The sequence below is a fragment of the Struthio camelus genome, chromosome Z (genome assembly GCF_040807025.1).
Source record: "Struthio camelus isolate bStrCam1 chromosome Z, bStrCam1.hap1, whole genome shotgun sequence".
Lineage (NCBI taxonomy): Eukaryota > Metazoa > Chordata > Aves > Struthioniformes > Struthionidae > Struthio > Struthio camelus.
The window spans coordinates 36,675,404-36,692,278 of record NC_090982.1 but is presented as its reverse complement, the minus strand read 5'-3'; the positions used below and the strand labels follow the sequence as shown (position 1 = coordinate 36,692,278).

The 16,875-nt window shown below is 40.2% G+C and overlaps 1 protein-coding gene across 5 annotated transcripts in view; it reads left to right on the top strand.

Moving 5' to 3' along the window:
- Positions 1–16,875, top strand: part of LOC104150279 (tyrosine-protein kinase transmembrane receptor ROR2) — a 151,910-nt gene that overhangs the window by 94,749 nt on the left and 40,286 nt on the right. For all 5 annotated transcript variants that reach the window (XM_068928297.1, XM_068928301.1, XM_068928300.1 and 2 more), the window contains exon 2: positions 9,674–9,751. In XM_068928297.1, coding sequence (XP_068784398.1) covers positions 9,674–9,751 — 78 coding nt within the window. The remainder of the gene's footprint in view (positions 1–9,673; positions 9,752–16,875) is intronic.

Genomic DNA, 16,875 nt, shown 5'->3' with positions numbered 1-16,875 from the left:
AGGATTTTAAGAGGCTGATCTAGCAGCTGGGATACTTTCTTTTTCTGTGTATTAAAAATAATTTTGCTGTGTCCAAGAAATGAAACCGTTGTGTTTAACTTTATGCCAACTGGTCATGAGCAAAACCTGTAGCTGAAATAATGTTGACTGAAGAGCAGCTGCTGCTCTTTGAATACCGTATTCAGTGTTACATGCAGCATAACTTTGTAAAAGCATGTTCTACTATGACTTAGTGGAGACAAATCCCAAAAGGGTAATGCTCTAGAGAGCCAGAAATGTACTTTTCTATCTACCTAAGATTTTCAGAAATTGTGGTGCTAACTGAAGCTAAGAGTCTAAGGCTCTATTTAACCAGTGAGTCTAAGCCTCTATTTAAGAAGTGAGTCTAAGCATCTATTTAACAAGTATTATTTAATGACTCCTTTGCCAACTTTTGTTTCTCAGAATCGCGGTGAGCCACCAAGCTCTCCTTTAGGCACCAAAGTTTCCTGAATTAGTATTTAGTATCAAGCCCATGCGTCTGAGCATCAGTTATGCATTTGTCTCCATTGCACCCATGTGTCAGGAAGGGGGAGATGATAGTGCTTCCTCCTAAGTACTTTATCATTCAAAAAAAGCTCTGATATTGGTCAATGCGAATGTGTTATTTGCTCTTGGTATTTTCAGGAGAGCAGGGTGGCTAGAAAGAGCCCTATCTGCTAAACCTGATGTTGTGTTTTCCACTTTGAAAATAAAACAAACTGTAGGAAGGATTTTTACACTCGCTGTAGTTCCCCTGCCCCTTGAGGTCAACCAAGTCAGAATAACCATTCGGATACGTAGTAGCAAATTTACTTCATGTTCTCCTAAACTCAGTTGTGACCTGGGCTATTTTTGTATTACCTGGTAGACTGAGGTGGATTCATGTTGTTTTGTTTCTAATACTGGAAGGCACTTAAGCGCGCTTGGAAATAAGTATATTTTCAAGCGTTCTGCCTGTCTAAGAGTGTTTCTCTGAATTGAAGTCTTAAAGATTTCAGCCTAGGGCTGCAAACAGAGCTGGTATTTTTGGATTATAAATTATTTTTCAGAGAGAACTAGAGAGAAAAAAAAAGAGCACTGTGAAAATCGTTGTTTTTCCCAGTTGATGGAGTGTTATACTCATAAATCATGATTATTTTCAGCCTTTTGGTTGAGACTATTTTGTTTTCACAGCCAGAAGCAGTAAAATAATCAATCATGTAATAATGCCACGGATAATTATCATGTTGCCTGGTGTTCTTTGAGCTACTGCAGGTGTGTTCAGAGCCTCTATTGGTTGTGTTTAAACGGTGATTTTACGGCTGAGGTGGTGAAGAGCTCTGGTATGTATATACAATTGCTTTCCCTTTCTTTTTTTTTTTTTTTAAACATAATGCATAACCACCGAAGACTGTTTGTTATGAAATCCAGAACCACTTGTATTTTTTTTTCCCATGCTTCAAGGCTTTTTATATGCTCCTTAACATATTGACTTGGACTGCTTAGCAGGGAGACGGTTGTGTGGAAAAGCCATGTTTGCGATAGCTAGGGGGCTCGATTGCGTGGTTGCTAAATGAGAAATGACGATGAAATGAGTTTGTGGTTGAAAAAGCCTCGAGTAATTTCTACTGTAAAACCTGTAGGGTTCTTTCTTATTTGTTAAGCCTTCAGAATACTTTCATTGGCCCAATGATTTCTCAATGTGTTTCCAAATAGCGTGTTGATCTCCTGCCCTTCTTGACCGGGCGCGAGGCTAGTGCTCTGCAGCAGGCTGTGGAGTTTCTCCCCGTAGCGCGCGGGAGCGCAGTGTAACCCTGCGACTGCGTGATCGGCTCGAAGTGGCGGAAATGATCGCAGCCATCCAAAAGCCGTGCCTCGCCTCCCCTCGGCCCTGCCCCTCGCTGCCGTGCCGCTCCCTTCCTCCAGCGGACGCAAACGCTCCCCGTTTTTTTTTTCTCCTTAACGTTATGCGGCGCCGGGAACCACATGAGGGAACTAACCTTTCCCCCCCGGGCACCGGAGGTACCAAAGATGAAGGGATGTATTCTGCAGCCGTGCGATTGAGGTGCCCGCACGCTTTTGAAAATCCCCGCAGACATCTGTCTGCATCTTTTGGCATCGGATACTTGGAGCAATCTGGCCTGGGCTGACTTGGCCAGGACGTTGCAGGAAGTCCCGAGAGCTGAGAGTCGGATTTGGCTCTTCCGCAGTGTAGGCTGGGTCCCTGTTTGATGAGCTCCGCTCGGTGTCGCGAAACAAGAGCGGATGGATTTTATCTCAGCTTTAGGAAAAGATTAGTTTGGCTGCGAACTGGTGCAATAATTTGTAGTCCGTAGGTTATCTTCTTGAGAAGCTCGTCGGGTGCTGAAAATGGTGGCTTCAGAGGAGCATCTTCTCATCCGCAGAAGCTGCTTGTTTTTCTGTAATGTAAATAGCTGTTAATGTGGGGGGTCCTCCGTGAACGGAATGAGTGATCTCTGAACAAATTTTTATCTTTAGTTTTGTCTCACTGATGTGTCTGCATTCCCATTGTTAAGTAACAAATATGATTTCAAGGAGAAAGAATCTAAAGTATGTAACGACTTAGCTCAAAAATTAGAGAAAATGAAAATGCAGCTGTGTGGTTAATGCAAAATATGCATTAACAGTATGAGGCATACAAATAAATCAAAGTATTTGCTGAACTCTCTGTATGAATCCCTGGTAATTTGACTTTTTTAATGACTTATCTGATTTGGTTCTTTTAACGCTGACTTTGTAGTACTTGGGGAGGCGCCTGGCTGATGAGTCAGAGGATAAACTGTACATCTTCAGTATCCTTTTTTTTTTGGTTTTGGAGGTTCACTGCGGCTCTGTGGGGAACTCAAGAGCCGTCCCTTCTCTGCAGTTTTGTCCGATGGCCAGCTCATTTCTTTTGCTGCGTTTTTAAGTGGTATGATGCCAGGCTCACAGGGATTGTTTTATTAAAGGAAGAAGTTCCTGCAGGAGCTTTGTGAAGTCCATAAAGCAGCTATTTCATCATGCACTTGACTACAGGTTTTGCGACACAGGCAAACCACTGTATCTCGCATCAGTCTGGGAACAGACATTCACACCGATATAGATTAATGCAATATGCAGATTCCCTCTTTATGAATTTAAGTGACACAGCGTTATCAAGTTGCAGGGTTTTGAAGCCCTGTTAAGGTGTGTTTGACAAATGAGCTCTCACTGTTCACAATGAAGATGATTTTGTGTGTTTGGAATTTCATTTTAATTTAATGCAAACTTTTCTATCCAAAACAAATAATAAAGCCCTTTTCATTGCCACAGCTCCTAAACCTCAGATCTCCACCCTTGTCCCCTTACGTAGTTCATATGTTTTGCCATAGTGCATTTTTCCTGATACTTACTGAAATTAAACCATTTCCATACAGCTAGTAGGTAAAATAGACCAAAATCTAAAGGGAGGAAAGTTTACAGTAATGAAACGAGAGATGTGCTTTCATAAGGAATGCTTATAAATTGTGGGAATTTTTTCTATGTAACTGAACCTTGGCTCTTGTAAAATGGTTTCTTGTTTGCGTTTTCCGCCAGCTTTCAGAAGGCTCTGTTACTTGCATGTTAGTGTTGGTCTTACTTTAAACATGTTTGTTTAATGTTATTTTGGTGGGTTTTTTGTTGTTTTAACGCAGCAGACGTACAAAAGCTGACCCCGCGTCTAACTGCCTCCTAGTCAAAGCTTTTTACTGTGATGAATTTAGCAGACACTCGTTTGAGGGTGGTTTCTGGATGGCTAAAAATTAGATTAGAATAGTTCAGGTGTCTCTGCGGTAGCGATGTCTATATACCCTGCCAATAGCACGTTTTGCTCCTGCCAGCAAGCCAGGCCATGCCCATTTTTAAGACTGCACACTCGTCTTGAGTGGAGCAACTGCAACAAAAAGCGCAGCTCATTTTTCCCCCTCACCTTCAACTATTTTCATGTGAAACTGCGACAGTCAAGTGACGCAGGCCATGGAGCTTCCACGCTGCCACCGCCGGGAAAGGGCCGCGTACTGATTTTGTGCTCCTAACTGCATCTTTTGTGGACTGTTCACCCGCCGCCCCCTTCCAGGTTTGCCAAGCCCCCTCTCTGCAACTGGTTGCCGGGGGCTGCAGATGTTGGAAGAGCGGAGCTGCAATGAAAGGCCCTGATTCAGCAAGCCAAGTAACCGGCCTCCCCCCCGGCCAAAGTAATCAGATTGGCAGCCGAATCAAAGCGTACAGTGAGCCCTTTGTCTGGGCGCTCCAGAGGTTCCTAATTGACAGGAGGTCAGCACAGTTTTATGAAGAAAAGAACAGAGTATTAGGAGGTATTAAGCTGAAGAGAGTCAGGGAGTTGAGTGGGTTTTTTTTTTTTTTATTATCGGAATAAAGTTAGAACCTGAGCCGAAGGTTACGGCAGCGAGAAGCAAAGGCTGCGCGTTGCTGTTTCAGTCGGCGCACAGTTTCAGCTCCAGGCGTAGCGTTATTGGTAAGTGGAAGGAAGACAAGTCAGTGACTTCCCTAACTGTGGCTGAGTGCAATTGTTAGGGTTGAAAGATTTATTCCTAAGCTTTGGCAGTTAGCGTGCAGTGACAGAGGAATAGTTGTTTTTTCTCACAGAGTTGTAAGACGGCAAAAGATCTTAAGGGGTCCTGTTTCACCCTAGGAAAAAGAAGAATTGATGGTGTCTATGCAATATCCCATGCAATAGAAGCTTGCCTAAAGGCTACCTCGTCTTTGAAGACCTGTAGTGTTGACTTTGTTGCCTGTTTGTGCAATCTACACCAGTGCTACACTATTCATAACGTTAGAAAGCTTTTTCCTGATGTCTAGCAGTAAATCTTCTTTGCTACAGTCTAAGTGCATTACTTCTGGTATCATGCACCCTGGAAAATTTCTTCCATGGGGACCTATGTATTGGAGAATGCCAGCTCTCAGTCTGGACTTAATTTTCTCTCCTTCTGGCTAAGTGGTCTAAATCATTCATTTTTCCCTGTGTGTTGGTCGCGTTTTCTAGACCATCCTCATGGCACTAGTTGTAGTCTTTCAGTTTGATCCAATATTCTTTTATACTATCTGAAAATGTGGTACGCAAAACCTGGAGAAAGTGCTCCAGGCCTTACTAATGCCGAGTAGATGGGAAGGATGACCACTGGGTGCATGTCCCAGTATGAAGTTTGCCTTGTTTACAGTAACTTGTGATTGTTGACTTGTGTTCAATTCTAATCCATGTAAGCCAGTTCAGTGTTGGCTTCTATGTTGGTTATTACTCATCTCTTTGTTTTAGTGTAAATAACTTATTTTTCTATTGTTTTTCCCAGGAATTGATGTTAAGCTGATGGGTCTATAATTGTCTGGCACTCCATTTTACCCTTTTAAATAAATAATAGGAACTATTTGTGCAATTTCCAGTCTTTCAGGATCTCATCTGCACTCTGCAAGACCTGAAAGACAGCTATTAACATTGCATGACATTGCATCAGCCAGCTCTTAACTGCTCTAAATTAATCAAGCGCTCTCTTCTTGAATATACCTGACTCGCTTATTCTCTTTCTGCTTGAGGCTGAGGCCTTGTCTTGTCCTTGCTAGCAATTATGGTAACAGCCCGCTTGTGACTGGCTTTTTTAGTAAAGATTAATGCATTGTTTTTATGGCTGTTTAGAGCCATGAGCATTTGGAAGTCTTGTTCATTGCAATTACCTCTCAAATACCAGATGATCTCTGAACTCCTAACCATTTCAGAAGGAAAAAGTGAATTATTTTATGGTGAATGGTGTATGCCCTGTGAGTTGACATTGTGGTCATTTGGGCAATTTAGTTTTTGAGTGTGTGAAAGGACATGCCTGTCTCCATAGTACACGATGTGTGGTTGTGTGCGTCACCGGTTCTCAGCGCCCAAAATGCGGCAGTGGGGCTGCCTCCCCTTGGTTCCTTCTCCGGAAAGAAACCTTCCTCAAATTCTAACTTTAAAATGTCTTTTTTTATTTTTTAAGAGAAGGGGATTGACAAAAGAAGGGATAATTATTTATATTCAAATTTGGAGAAGAGTTTGCTATACTGCTTGTTTTCTTGCTGCAGTTTGCTGTAGTAAGCCAAAGAGACAGAATATTAAAATATGGGATGACGACTTGAAATATGCTTTCTCTTTTAGTAAAATTAGTCATTTAAGTTTTTCTTTGAATTCAAATAGCTTGCTTCATTGCCCAGAAAATTTAAGAAAGTTTAAGAACAGGGCAGGCTTATATAATACTTCCTCTGAGATTTTTCCTAGCCTCTAACCATTTCTGTTTAATAATATCTGTTTGTAGCTTGCTGATAATTTGTGCTTATTGCAGTTTGCTCACTTGCAAGTTACCTTTTTTCCTTAGTATTGTATGACAATGCTGTAGTTGTCATGTATATGAAAAAGATGCAGGAGAGCATGTAAAAATGCCAGGAAAAAAAATGAAAATAGGAGGAAGAAAAGCAAAATGGGATACCCAAGCTGGAAACTTGGAAAAAGGGAAACAGGATTTAAGTTAAGAATCAGAGATGTAGGCAGGAGCACAGTGATGTAGGGTCCTTTAAACAAGTATGAGGGTATAGACTTGTATAAGTCAACGAAGGGTTGGTGATGGCACATGATAACAGGGTGATATCTGCGCTACAGTTAGGGGAATTAAGGAGAGGAGGCAGCAAGGATTATTATCTACTGGGCACAGCACCATGGTCTCACTCGTAGCAGGAAAAATTGCACTTAAGGTAGGAATTCAAAATCAGAAAGACTAGAGAAAATTATTCAACAGGAGCGGACAGGACTTTTCCTCTGAGCAGTGCTTTGACTGCAAGATTCCTTTATACTGGTTAACTGAAGAGGAAGCAGCTTTCTTTGGTTGTAGTGACATTTTGGTAACCTGATCTGATCTGAGCAACATTTATAGGGTAAAAGACTTGTAATTTTTCATGTTGATAATAAGTTTGTAGTGTCCTAAGCTGGAGTTCAGAAACTTCAGGGTTAAGACTGAGAGTTCAGAATAAATGTGGTCTAAGTGGAAAGTTTAGAGTGTAGAAAACATAAACATTTCTTTCATAAAAAACAGTTTAGGCGAAAGACCTTTTTTGTATTTATAATTTACAGAATGCACAAAGGATTTTCAATTTTGATGTTGCTTAGTCAAGACTTTGCTGGTAGGTGCTGTCTGTGGTTTGCAATTATCCTTTCTGATAAAGCACATCTGGAGATAAATGTTCCTGCCAGACACAAACATAGCAAAGCACAAGAATGAATCACACAAAACTATTAAAACATTTTTTCAAATCAGCAACTGCTTTTGTCCCTTTCCATCTTTAACTGAAAAGCTTTACATAATCAAGAGACATGGGCCTGAGAAGGAGGGAAAAGAGAGGAAGAACTTTCTGTGTTCATTCCTCTGAATTTTGAATGTCTTTTCCTGTTAAGAATACCACTAAATGACTGAACCACCATAAAGCTGAGCATGTGGCATTAAAGCAAAAGTGGCACTCCGACTGTGGGCAGCTGGGAGTCTGGAGAAGGACCGAATCTAAGATAGTCAGATGTCCTTGAGAATGGGTTTCTATAAATAATGTATTATCCTGGAAATCCTGGTGGATTCCGATCGCCTGAACGTCCCAAGCGCAGGTGCACGTGGCCTGAAAGAACAGTCACGTGTCCTGCTCTGCTGGTTGTTCCAAGGTCTCATCTGAAATCTTGGTTTTCTCTCCACTGCGTCTGGTAAGTGGTGATATCCCATTCAAAACTCCTTGTGGGACTTAGAGGAGGTCAAGCAGAAGCAAGGGAATAGATGTGAGCTTGCTGTGCTGCCCCGCAGTGAAAACAAGAGGTAATTTTTCTCTGCTGGAATTTGACAGAGGTACCCCTATCATGCATTTATCAGTTCACCCCAAATCAAACACATCAGCAAAACTCCTGTATAGAAGAGACTCAGACTTTGAGCCTGCCCCATGCCCTGCACTTCACTCAGGGGTAAAGACCAAGTGGGACAGAACTGGCAATAGCAGTTGAAGGTGCCACTGCCTTTGGCCACCCATTCCCATTTCCCCCTCCCTTTTTGCAGCTGCAGACTTCTGTAGCCCAACACCAGGAATGGTAGATGATGTCTGCCCGTGGCTCAGCTGTTCCAGTTGAAAGGAGCTTGTCTTACCATGGGTAGAGCCCCATCTTCCCAGCTCGGCTGGGAACGAGCTCACTCTCATTTGACATCAATAGTGTGGGGCTGGTAGCCTCAAACACTGGGAGAAGAAGGGAGAGATGGGGTAATGACAAGGTGGCAGTAATGTCACAGAATAACTTCAGACCCACCGCACAGTAGAGGATGTCTCTGCTTCCAGTGTTTCACCTGGTAAACTTGAAGGCAAATTGTCTAAGCCTTCTGTTCTCAAATAATGGGTACAAGTATAACAGGAAGAAAAATGACAGTCTCAATTATTTTCTTCTTTAACGTTTTGGGGGGCAAGATAGAGATGGGGCTACCTGTGTGTCACTGCTGTGACTTTGAGTCAGAACGTCGTCGAAGGGTTTATTTACTCCGAAGGAAGGGGAACGGGCACAACAAGAAGAGTGAGAACCTTTTATTTAGTTCCAGTTTGCACAAAAATATCGCCATGAACACACCTGCCTAAATGAGTTTCAGATTTGTCACTTCGGGAATCCTGCCGACCTTAGATTTGCATGCTGTGTCTTAGTGATTTGCTGAAGCAAGCAGGGACTTGGATGTCTAAATCTTGCTATCTGCACCCACAAGCAATTGCTGCTGCAGGACAGCGAGTACAAATTACTGAGGATACAAAAATACAGGCGATGTCATTTGAGAAGTTGTTTCAGTAAAAGCAAGCCTGTAACTTTATCTGATTTATAAATTGAGCTCTATTGCTCATAGAATGGTATTTTTAAAAGGAAGAAGGGCCAGGCAAACCCGGAGTTTATAATTAGTCCAGTTTCTGTAGGACCTGCAAAAGCAGAGGACCCTGTAAGTGTTCTCTGCTGGCTCTGCAGGAACTGCGAGCTAGCAAACACTGTTTGTAGTTTGTGCTGAGATATTTTAGATACAACTAAGCAGGACAAGCAAAAAGAAATTTATTTCATCACTGTTAGGAATGCTTCGGGTGATGGTCATGAGTTCAGTATAGTTCAGTTTATGCAAAAGTGGTAAAATCATCAGGGAGAAATATTAGATTGTTAAGCTTACATTTGTGGGATATGTTGTTTAGAAGTGTAGCTCAGCATAGGATAAGAAAACCAGCAGAGATGACGGGTCTAACCTGTGAAAAAAGAATTTGAAGTACTGTAATGTAAGTTCAATAGTATATTTATGCCCTTTTGTACTTGGCGATTGTCAGGAAGGTTCTGGAGCTGCTTAGGTTGCGGGGCCACTGCTGCTTCAGGAAATTTTTGAATTCTTTGTAAAACTGTGAATTTTATTTAGGTGAGAACTGGAATGTATTTTATAATGCTGTCCGCCAAGCACAGGTTGTTCCACAGAACTAAATTACTGAGAAGTTTTCTAATCTGCAGTGGATAAATCCGGATCTCCTTGTTAGTAGGTGGGACCAGGATTTGGACCAAATGAGTCGCACAACTCTCCATCTTAATTCTGTTAAAGAGGAGAAAGACCTAACACCTAAATTCAACAGTTTTTTTCCTTCCTAGGTGAAATGGAAATTCCAGATTCAAATGACCCCTTAGGTCAAGTGGATGGACTTGAGAGACCAGTTCCAACACCCAAAGGTAAAATTAAGTTCGCATAATAAAATTAAGAGTTCGCATACTCTTTTTTTTTTTTTTTAAGTGTAAACATCCTTTGGAAAGCACCAGCAAAATCCTATTACTATACATTTATTTGATTTACCTGTGAATAAGTGTCTGCAAGAAAGATAGTCTCACGTGACTTCATACTCTTGACTCTAAGCAGGGATATTAACTAGGTTTCAGGAGTCTATAAAACTTAATTTTTAAGCATGTTCTTAAAGCTTAGGCAGAGGCAGTAGATGATTGACCCAATAGAGAGGGCTGTTGTTATTACTTGCCATACTGTCTCTGCGGTGGCTGCCGTGAAAAGAATTTGATTTTTTTACAGTACCACATTTGGTATCTGTGTATAAATGTAAAGAATCGGTATATCTATCTTTGTTTTAGATAATTAAATCTAACCCATGACAACACAAGAATGCTTACTTTTTAAGTCGCTCTGAGTGTCAGCGATTTTTTAAAAGCACACTGTAATGCCAAAATTTCTAGTAAGTTGTTGGTTAGCATGAATTATGTTATACTTTGTCACACTTGAACCATAGGTCCAATTTCTATTCTTGGTTCTGTAAGTTTTCTCATTAGCGAATGTGCATCTTCACTGCAAACTGTGATTCCAGTTAAATGGTGCAACTTCCTAAAGTAGAAGAATTTCAGTGTTTTACCTGAGAAACATATGTGAGACAGAAGAAATCCAAAATTAGTTTTTAGTTTTCTTAATTGTAATACAGATTTTTTTTAGTATGGATGTACTGTCATAGGAAAGTCACCCCTTATACTTAGCAAAAATGACAGATAGTTTCGTTAGCATGAAGAACTTGACCTGCTTTCTGCCTTATCATTAGCTGTCTCAGCAAGATGAGAATATGTTGAGGCCTAAAAAGCTCTGCGATGCTGGCCAGACTTTTCTCTTGGAGTTTCTCTTTCAGAAGAACGTAAAATTTTGAGAAGATTTTGGAATACAGTTGCTGCTCTCGTAGTATCCCATATAATGTAATCCATTTTATTGTACTTCACCTTAAAGCTGGTTGGACTGCTACCTCAGCTATGCCTATTAGAAGAGTGTTCAGAACCTTACATTAATTTTCCATTACTTTCTATCCTTAATTAGAGAGAAAAAATAGCATGGATTAAAAAAAATGGCATGTTTACTTTTGCATATCTCGAACTTGGTTCCTAGTGGTTGTTGCTGTGGGATGCTGGGTCCCTGCCATGTGGGAAGAAGACTCATTGCACTCCTCTTCCCAACCCTCTCCCCGTTCGTGAAGCTCACAGATTGTTTTAAACTGTTGTCCTCTGTTATGGGAATAAATTTAAATAACACAGTCGTTTCTGTCAGCAGCATTGCATACTATAGCTGTTTTATCCACTCTGCACTCAAGTACCCACTACTTCTGATGGAAAAGGGTCCACGTTTAATCTGTAACTGTGTCCAACAGGCTTGTTTACTTGGCAAGTTAATCCCATTTTGCTCTTTTGTTATGTCTGGACTTTTAAGACTGCAGACATGAAAGAAAATGATTTTTTGTGTGACACTGCTTGGTAAAATTCTTGCCCAGAAAGGAGTTACAGTTATTTCCTTTTTTTATGTGGAGCCACAGGCAATACCTGTCTGAGGAAGTGATTAATCACATCTCGAACATTTCTACATCATAAGGATTTTGTATTTCCTTCAGAAAAAAAAAGAGACCCTTGTTCTTATATGACTCATTGCTATAGAATCACTTGCTCGTTTCCAGCATGCATGGTCTAGAAATGGTCTCATTTTGCTCCACTCTGGCTTTTGGGGCTACAAAATTCTGCAAGTAAGCAAAAATCCTTTGGTTCATATTTGTTATTTCTTTGGTTTGAATCTTAACCTGTGAGTTTCTATATCATACCACTTTTGCATGAAGGTTTTGTTGTAAGAATCATTACATAGTTCTATTTCAGACTTTGTGCATACCATGAGACCCTTACAGAGTCCTACAGCTTCTTACGTCATGCTTCTTTCCTTCCTCCTGCTCGCTAGGAACCAACACACAGCAATGAACTTTTGTTGTAGAAGAACTCAGGTCTACCGGATATGCTGGAATAAAAATAAAGAGATTTGAAAACAAATCTCCTCCCAGACGAGTGAATCCTTGCAAAGGTGGTCCTTTCCTCAAATCTTGATCTCAATGCAGTGACTGTTAGTGGCTTTCTGTGTTGCAACAAACTCTCCCTGGTTCCTAAAAAGTCTCTTCCTACCTGCTCTGAGATGGGACCGTGTCAGCTCCCTGCTCCTCTCTGGAGACATCACAAGCTAAAGAGATGTCAGCTGTGTCACAACTGGAAGCCAGCTGGTTTTTTTGGTAATGAGTACTGCTGGTGTGCACAGTGTTACATAGAACATTGCAGAGGAATTCACCGCTCACAATTTCATACTCTTAAAACATGCCCAAGGAAGGTATTAAAGGGTAGAATACTGACTCTTCATGCATGGATGAGCTGCCAGTAAAATCTTGCATCAGCAATGATGTCTGGTGGCAGATGTGTTGGAGCAATACACTTTAATGGTTACAGAAATGCGTGACTAAGGGCAACTTGCAGCAGCTGAGATGTTCAGATGAGGTGAGATGCTCTGGGAGACAAGATGCTTCAAGCCTCTGACCTTCAGTGTGTGGCTTCTCCACTAGTCTGTCCAGGAACTCTAGCTCCCTTGGAAAGGCTCTGTCTTTTCATCTCTCTCTCTCTCTCTCCCTCCCTCCCCCTCTCTCTCTCTCTCTCTCTCTCTCTTCTGGTTTTGACTAAATCAAGATGTTGAGCTCTTGCTCAACATACTACGTTTTTCTAGTTACAGGGTTCTTTTCCTGGTCAAGAAAAGCACTTAAGATAAAACCCACTTATGACTGGACTATCTTTGTTACTTTGATTTGAAATGAGGTTACATGTCAGGAGTCATTTGTATACATTCCATAGGTTTCATCTGCACACCTGGTGACTCTAAGGACAGTGCACGCCCCAACCGCGCAGTCGTGCCCCCCCAAGATCTGTCCCTAAATGGGCAGCAGCCTAGGACAGAGAGTAACTCTGTGTTCACAATCTCCACTGTGAGCTCAGAAAGCAAGACCAGTAGAGTTAGAAGCCTGGCCTAGGAAAGATGCTCAGTCCTTTAAATACAGGAAAATATTGCTCAAAAATAAATTTCTTTCTGCAAGTAAGAGAGAGCTAATGCCACTGCCTACACTAGTTTTGGAGATTATGGCAGACCATGCTCAGATTGTGACAATGTTTCAATAGTAATTCTGCTTCATACCTCAATTGGCTGTAATTTGTTCCAAAGTACATCTGAAGTGTCCAGCTGCTTGTTTTAAGTGCATGTGACCCAAATCACTTTATTTTACATGCTTGTGGCTGCATTTTTATACATTGAGATCACATATAGTATGGAAGACCGGGTGCAAATAAGGTGATTAAATTACGCTATAAAGGTATCGCTTCATCTGGAAACACCATGTGGCGATATGTAGTTCAGTGCAGTTTCCTTAACTGCTCCCATGTACTTTGGGAGGGCTGCCAGCTTCCCTTCCATCTGCCAGCCTGGCTCCAACGTGTGGCTGCAGATTGCTCATCTTCATGTGGTGGTTCAATACAGAGGGAGAAGGGTGAAGACTTGGGAATAAGTAGTGTTTAGGAAGAGGGGCTATGCAAGAAATCAGGAGCCTTTGATATCTTTCTCCCCTCCTTATTAGGATGGCGTCTCTCAATGTTTTGCCAGAAACGGTTTATTTGTGGAAAGAGTCACTTTACTGCACTCCAGGCAGGAGCTAAGACGTGATGGTTTGACCCATGCCTCCTAAACTCTTGTACTTAAAGCAGTATTGCTCTAGAAAGAATGCTTTGAATTTTAACAGCTTTTACCTTTGTTTCCTCTTACGATTGCATTTGATTCTTCTGTAAACCCAGAACACTGTGGCATGCTTTGATATTCTTTATATTCTACCAGTCAGTTGTGTGAATATTTTATAGTTGTTACTGTATTTGTAAGAAGCCATTCCTTGCCCTGGTAAGATTAATATTAAATATGTTAATATTCTGCCATTCCATAGGCTAAGGTATTTTCTCTCTGTGTGTAGGATTTTTTGTACTTATTAGCAAAAAAAAAAAAAAGTCTTCTTATAGGAAATGATTGAATTGTTTCCTGATGGAAATATCATTACTTGAGCTACTTAAAATGGTTTCCAAAAAAAAAAAATCTTTTTTATTGGAAATGAAATTTCATTAACCTGAAAAAAATGCCCTTACTGAACTTTGTCATTTGAGAAAACTGGAGTGAGAGATCTCATGTTCTTTTATTGATATCTGAGAATGTGAAGAAAGGGTTATGTGAAGGTAAAAAAATGAAAAGGAACAAGGAGGGAGAAAAGAAAGGAAAAGCAAGGGGCTGAGGAAATGAAAATACCACATTGTTTTTTAAACAAATGGTAATGTATGTTTTTTGTTTTTTAATGATTTTGAACGTTGTATCAAAATACTTGGAAAGTTTTGACAGATGATTCTAAAAATGCTCCGGATTTTATGCAGTTATGCAGACGAAAAGTATTTCCTTCTTTTTAAGCAGCTGAGTTTAAAATTTTTAACATTTAAAGCTAACAGTGTTGCAAGCTGTGATATGTTCTGTAATCTTGAACAGAGGGGTTTATGGATTTTTTTGGATTAAATTATTTAAATAGATATACTTCTTATCTAGAAAGATGTGCTCTTAAAAGATGATAAAATACAAGTGTAATTATTATTATTGCTTCCTCAGAAGAGATTGTATTTTCAAGCATCCAGCAATTTTAGACTCAAATTTTCCATCCCTTTCTCAAAAATTAGACATTTCGTATGTTTGTTTCCCTTATGTGGTGCAGGAAGAAAAGGGAATCAACTCTTCCACAAAAAGGCACAATTGTCTCATTCCTGTAGCTGGGCAGGAACGTGGGAAGACATGTAACTTGGAACGGTGTCCTACAAATTTACCACTTAGTCTATGTGTAAATTTGGCAAGTCACAGAAGCAGTTCTTGCTTTAATTTCCACTTTTGGAAAATAAGGTTGATGATATTTTCCCACCTCATGAGACGCTAATAGTCATGAATGATTTAGAAGTTCCCAGATAAAGAGAATTACAAGTTTTTAATAAATTCTATGAACATATTCAAGGAGATTATCTTCAAGCTGTTTTGAAAATCACTAATACATATTTATTTTTAAAATCAGTAATGGCAAAAAGGAACAAAAAGAAGACTAGAAATCAAAACTCAAAGCAAAATCAGATAAACCAGAATTAATTTGATTCAAAGTAGCTGACGAGATTAAAAAAGAATTTTTTTTTTAGAGGACAGATCCAACTTGTAAATCACAGCTAAGATCTTAAAATAACAGGAACAAGAACAATCATTTTGTGTTGTGTTTATGCTATGCTTAGCACAGACGGTTTGAGCTTATAACTTGGCCTTCTAAGTGCCAGAATAATATAAATAAAACTAAGAAAAATAATATGCGTGTGGGGACAAAGTGATAGTTGCGTCCTTCATATTTTTAGCCTAATACCTGTACTTGAGCGTATGACAATAATTTGACGTTCTTATCGCGTGTGGGAGAAGTTTACTTTCATATTCTTGCCAAAACACACAAAATGGTCCTTTCCTCTTAATCTGAATTTGCTGTGGGATTCTGTTTGATATATTTATATCAAATTTATTCCATTTGAAAACATGAAGGATTGGCAAGCTAACAAAGGCACTTCAAAGTATGAAAGAGTTTTGCCAACGTCAATGTCAGTTATTTCCTTCAACTACTTTTATTCCTAGGGTACATTAGGGTGTCATACTATAACATAATATATAGATTAAGTTGTATTATCTTTTCATAACATCTTGACAGAACGGTCTTTACTCTGTTCAAGCAAAACAAACTGTTAGGATCGGTTGTAAACTATGTTGGAAACCATAACAGAAGAGAAATTTAATTTAGAGCATCTCTGCCCGCAGCAAATGCAGAAACATCCATCAGAGGGCTTTTCCCTTTGAAATACTTCAAGCCTACAGATGACCAAGCCAAAGACCACTGAAGGCAACGGAAGCGTTTGCCCTTGCTTCAGGGAGCCGTGGAACAAAGGCCACTCTTGAAAGTAGTCTATAACAATAATTATTGCGTGACAGAGAATACTGCTGCCCGTTATACTCTCAGATTGAAAACAAATCTATTTGAATATCCGTATCCCAAAGGCAGTATAATTGTTTGTAATATGACATTTACAAGTTTAGTAATACTGTTGGAACAGAGTGAGCCCAAACCATTTTAAAGAGAGTATTTATTCTGTGCTTCCTAGTTAAGTCTGTATTAAAGCAGACTAATAAATCTGTGCCAGTTTTAAAAAAAAAATCCAGTTGTTTGGTACAAAACGCAGGACTCTCTCAAACAAGTTTTAGCGCTTTAATATTTCATTCTCCTCCGTGTCTGGCCAAATGGATGTTTATTGAGAGAGAGAGAGAGAGAGATTCATTGCAGAAGTTTGCTTTGCGTGTTGTTGGGTATTCTTGAGGTGCCCAATTCAGGGTAGGAACCAGTTTGTTCTTACCCCAAATCATTGCATCAAACTGGAATCCGCACAGTGTTTGTGGTGTGCCATACATCATAAAAAGTAACTGCTCATTAGCACCACAGAAATTAAGTAAGGAAAACATTCTTAAGAATACAGTCGGTTAAATTTTCCACTTTGTTTGAAAGATTTGCAATTATGGGTTATCTAAAGTGGACTCCAAATAACAGGGCAGCTTAACAAATAGCTGGCCGCTCTGTCCTGCAGTTGCTTCAGATTTAGTAAGTACATAAACACCAGACTTGGGTATCATTTCTCCAAGAGGAAATGAAAGTCCCAAATAAAGCCGGGGCACTTGGGGGTATTGACCCAGGCGGAGGATAGGTAGCGCGTCGCGCTAACGTTTCTGAACTTCTCTGCCCAGCTTTGAAGAAAACACCAGTGCTTCAAAGTTCAGCGGGTTGCAATATTTATTACTCAATTTGTAATAACAGGGTAATTTAAAACACTGCAGAAAATGCCTGTAAAAATTGGCAGGAGAAGTAATGAACCGAAGCCAA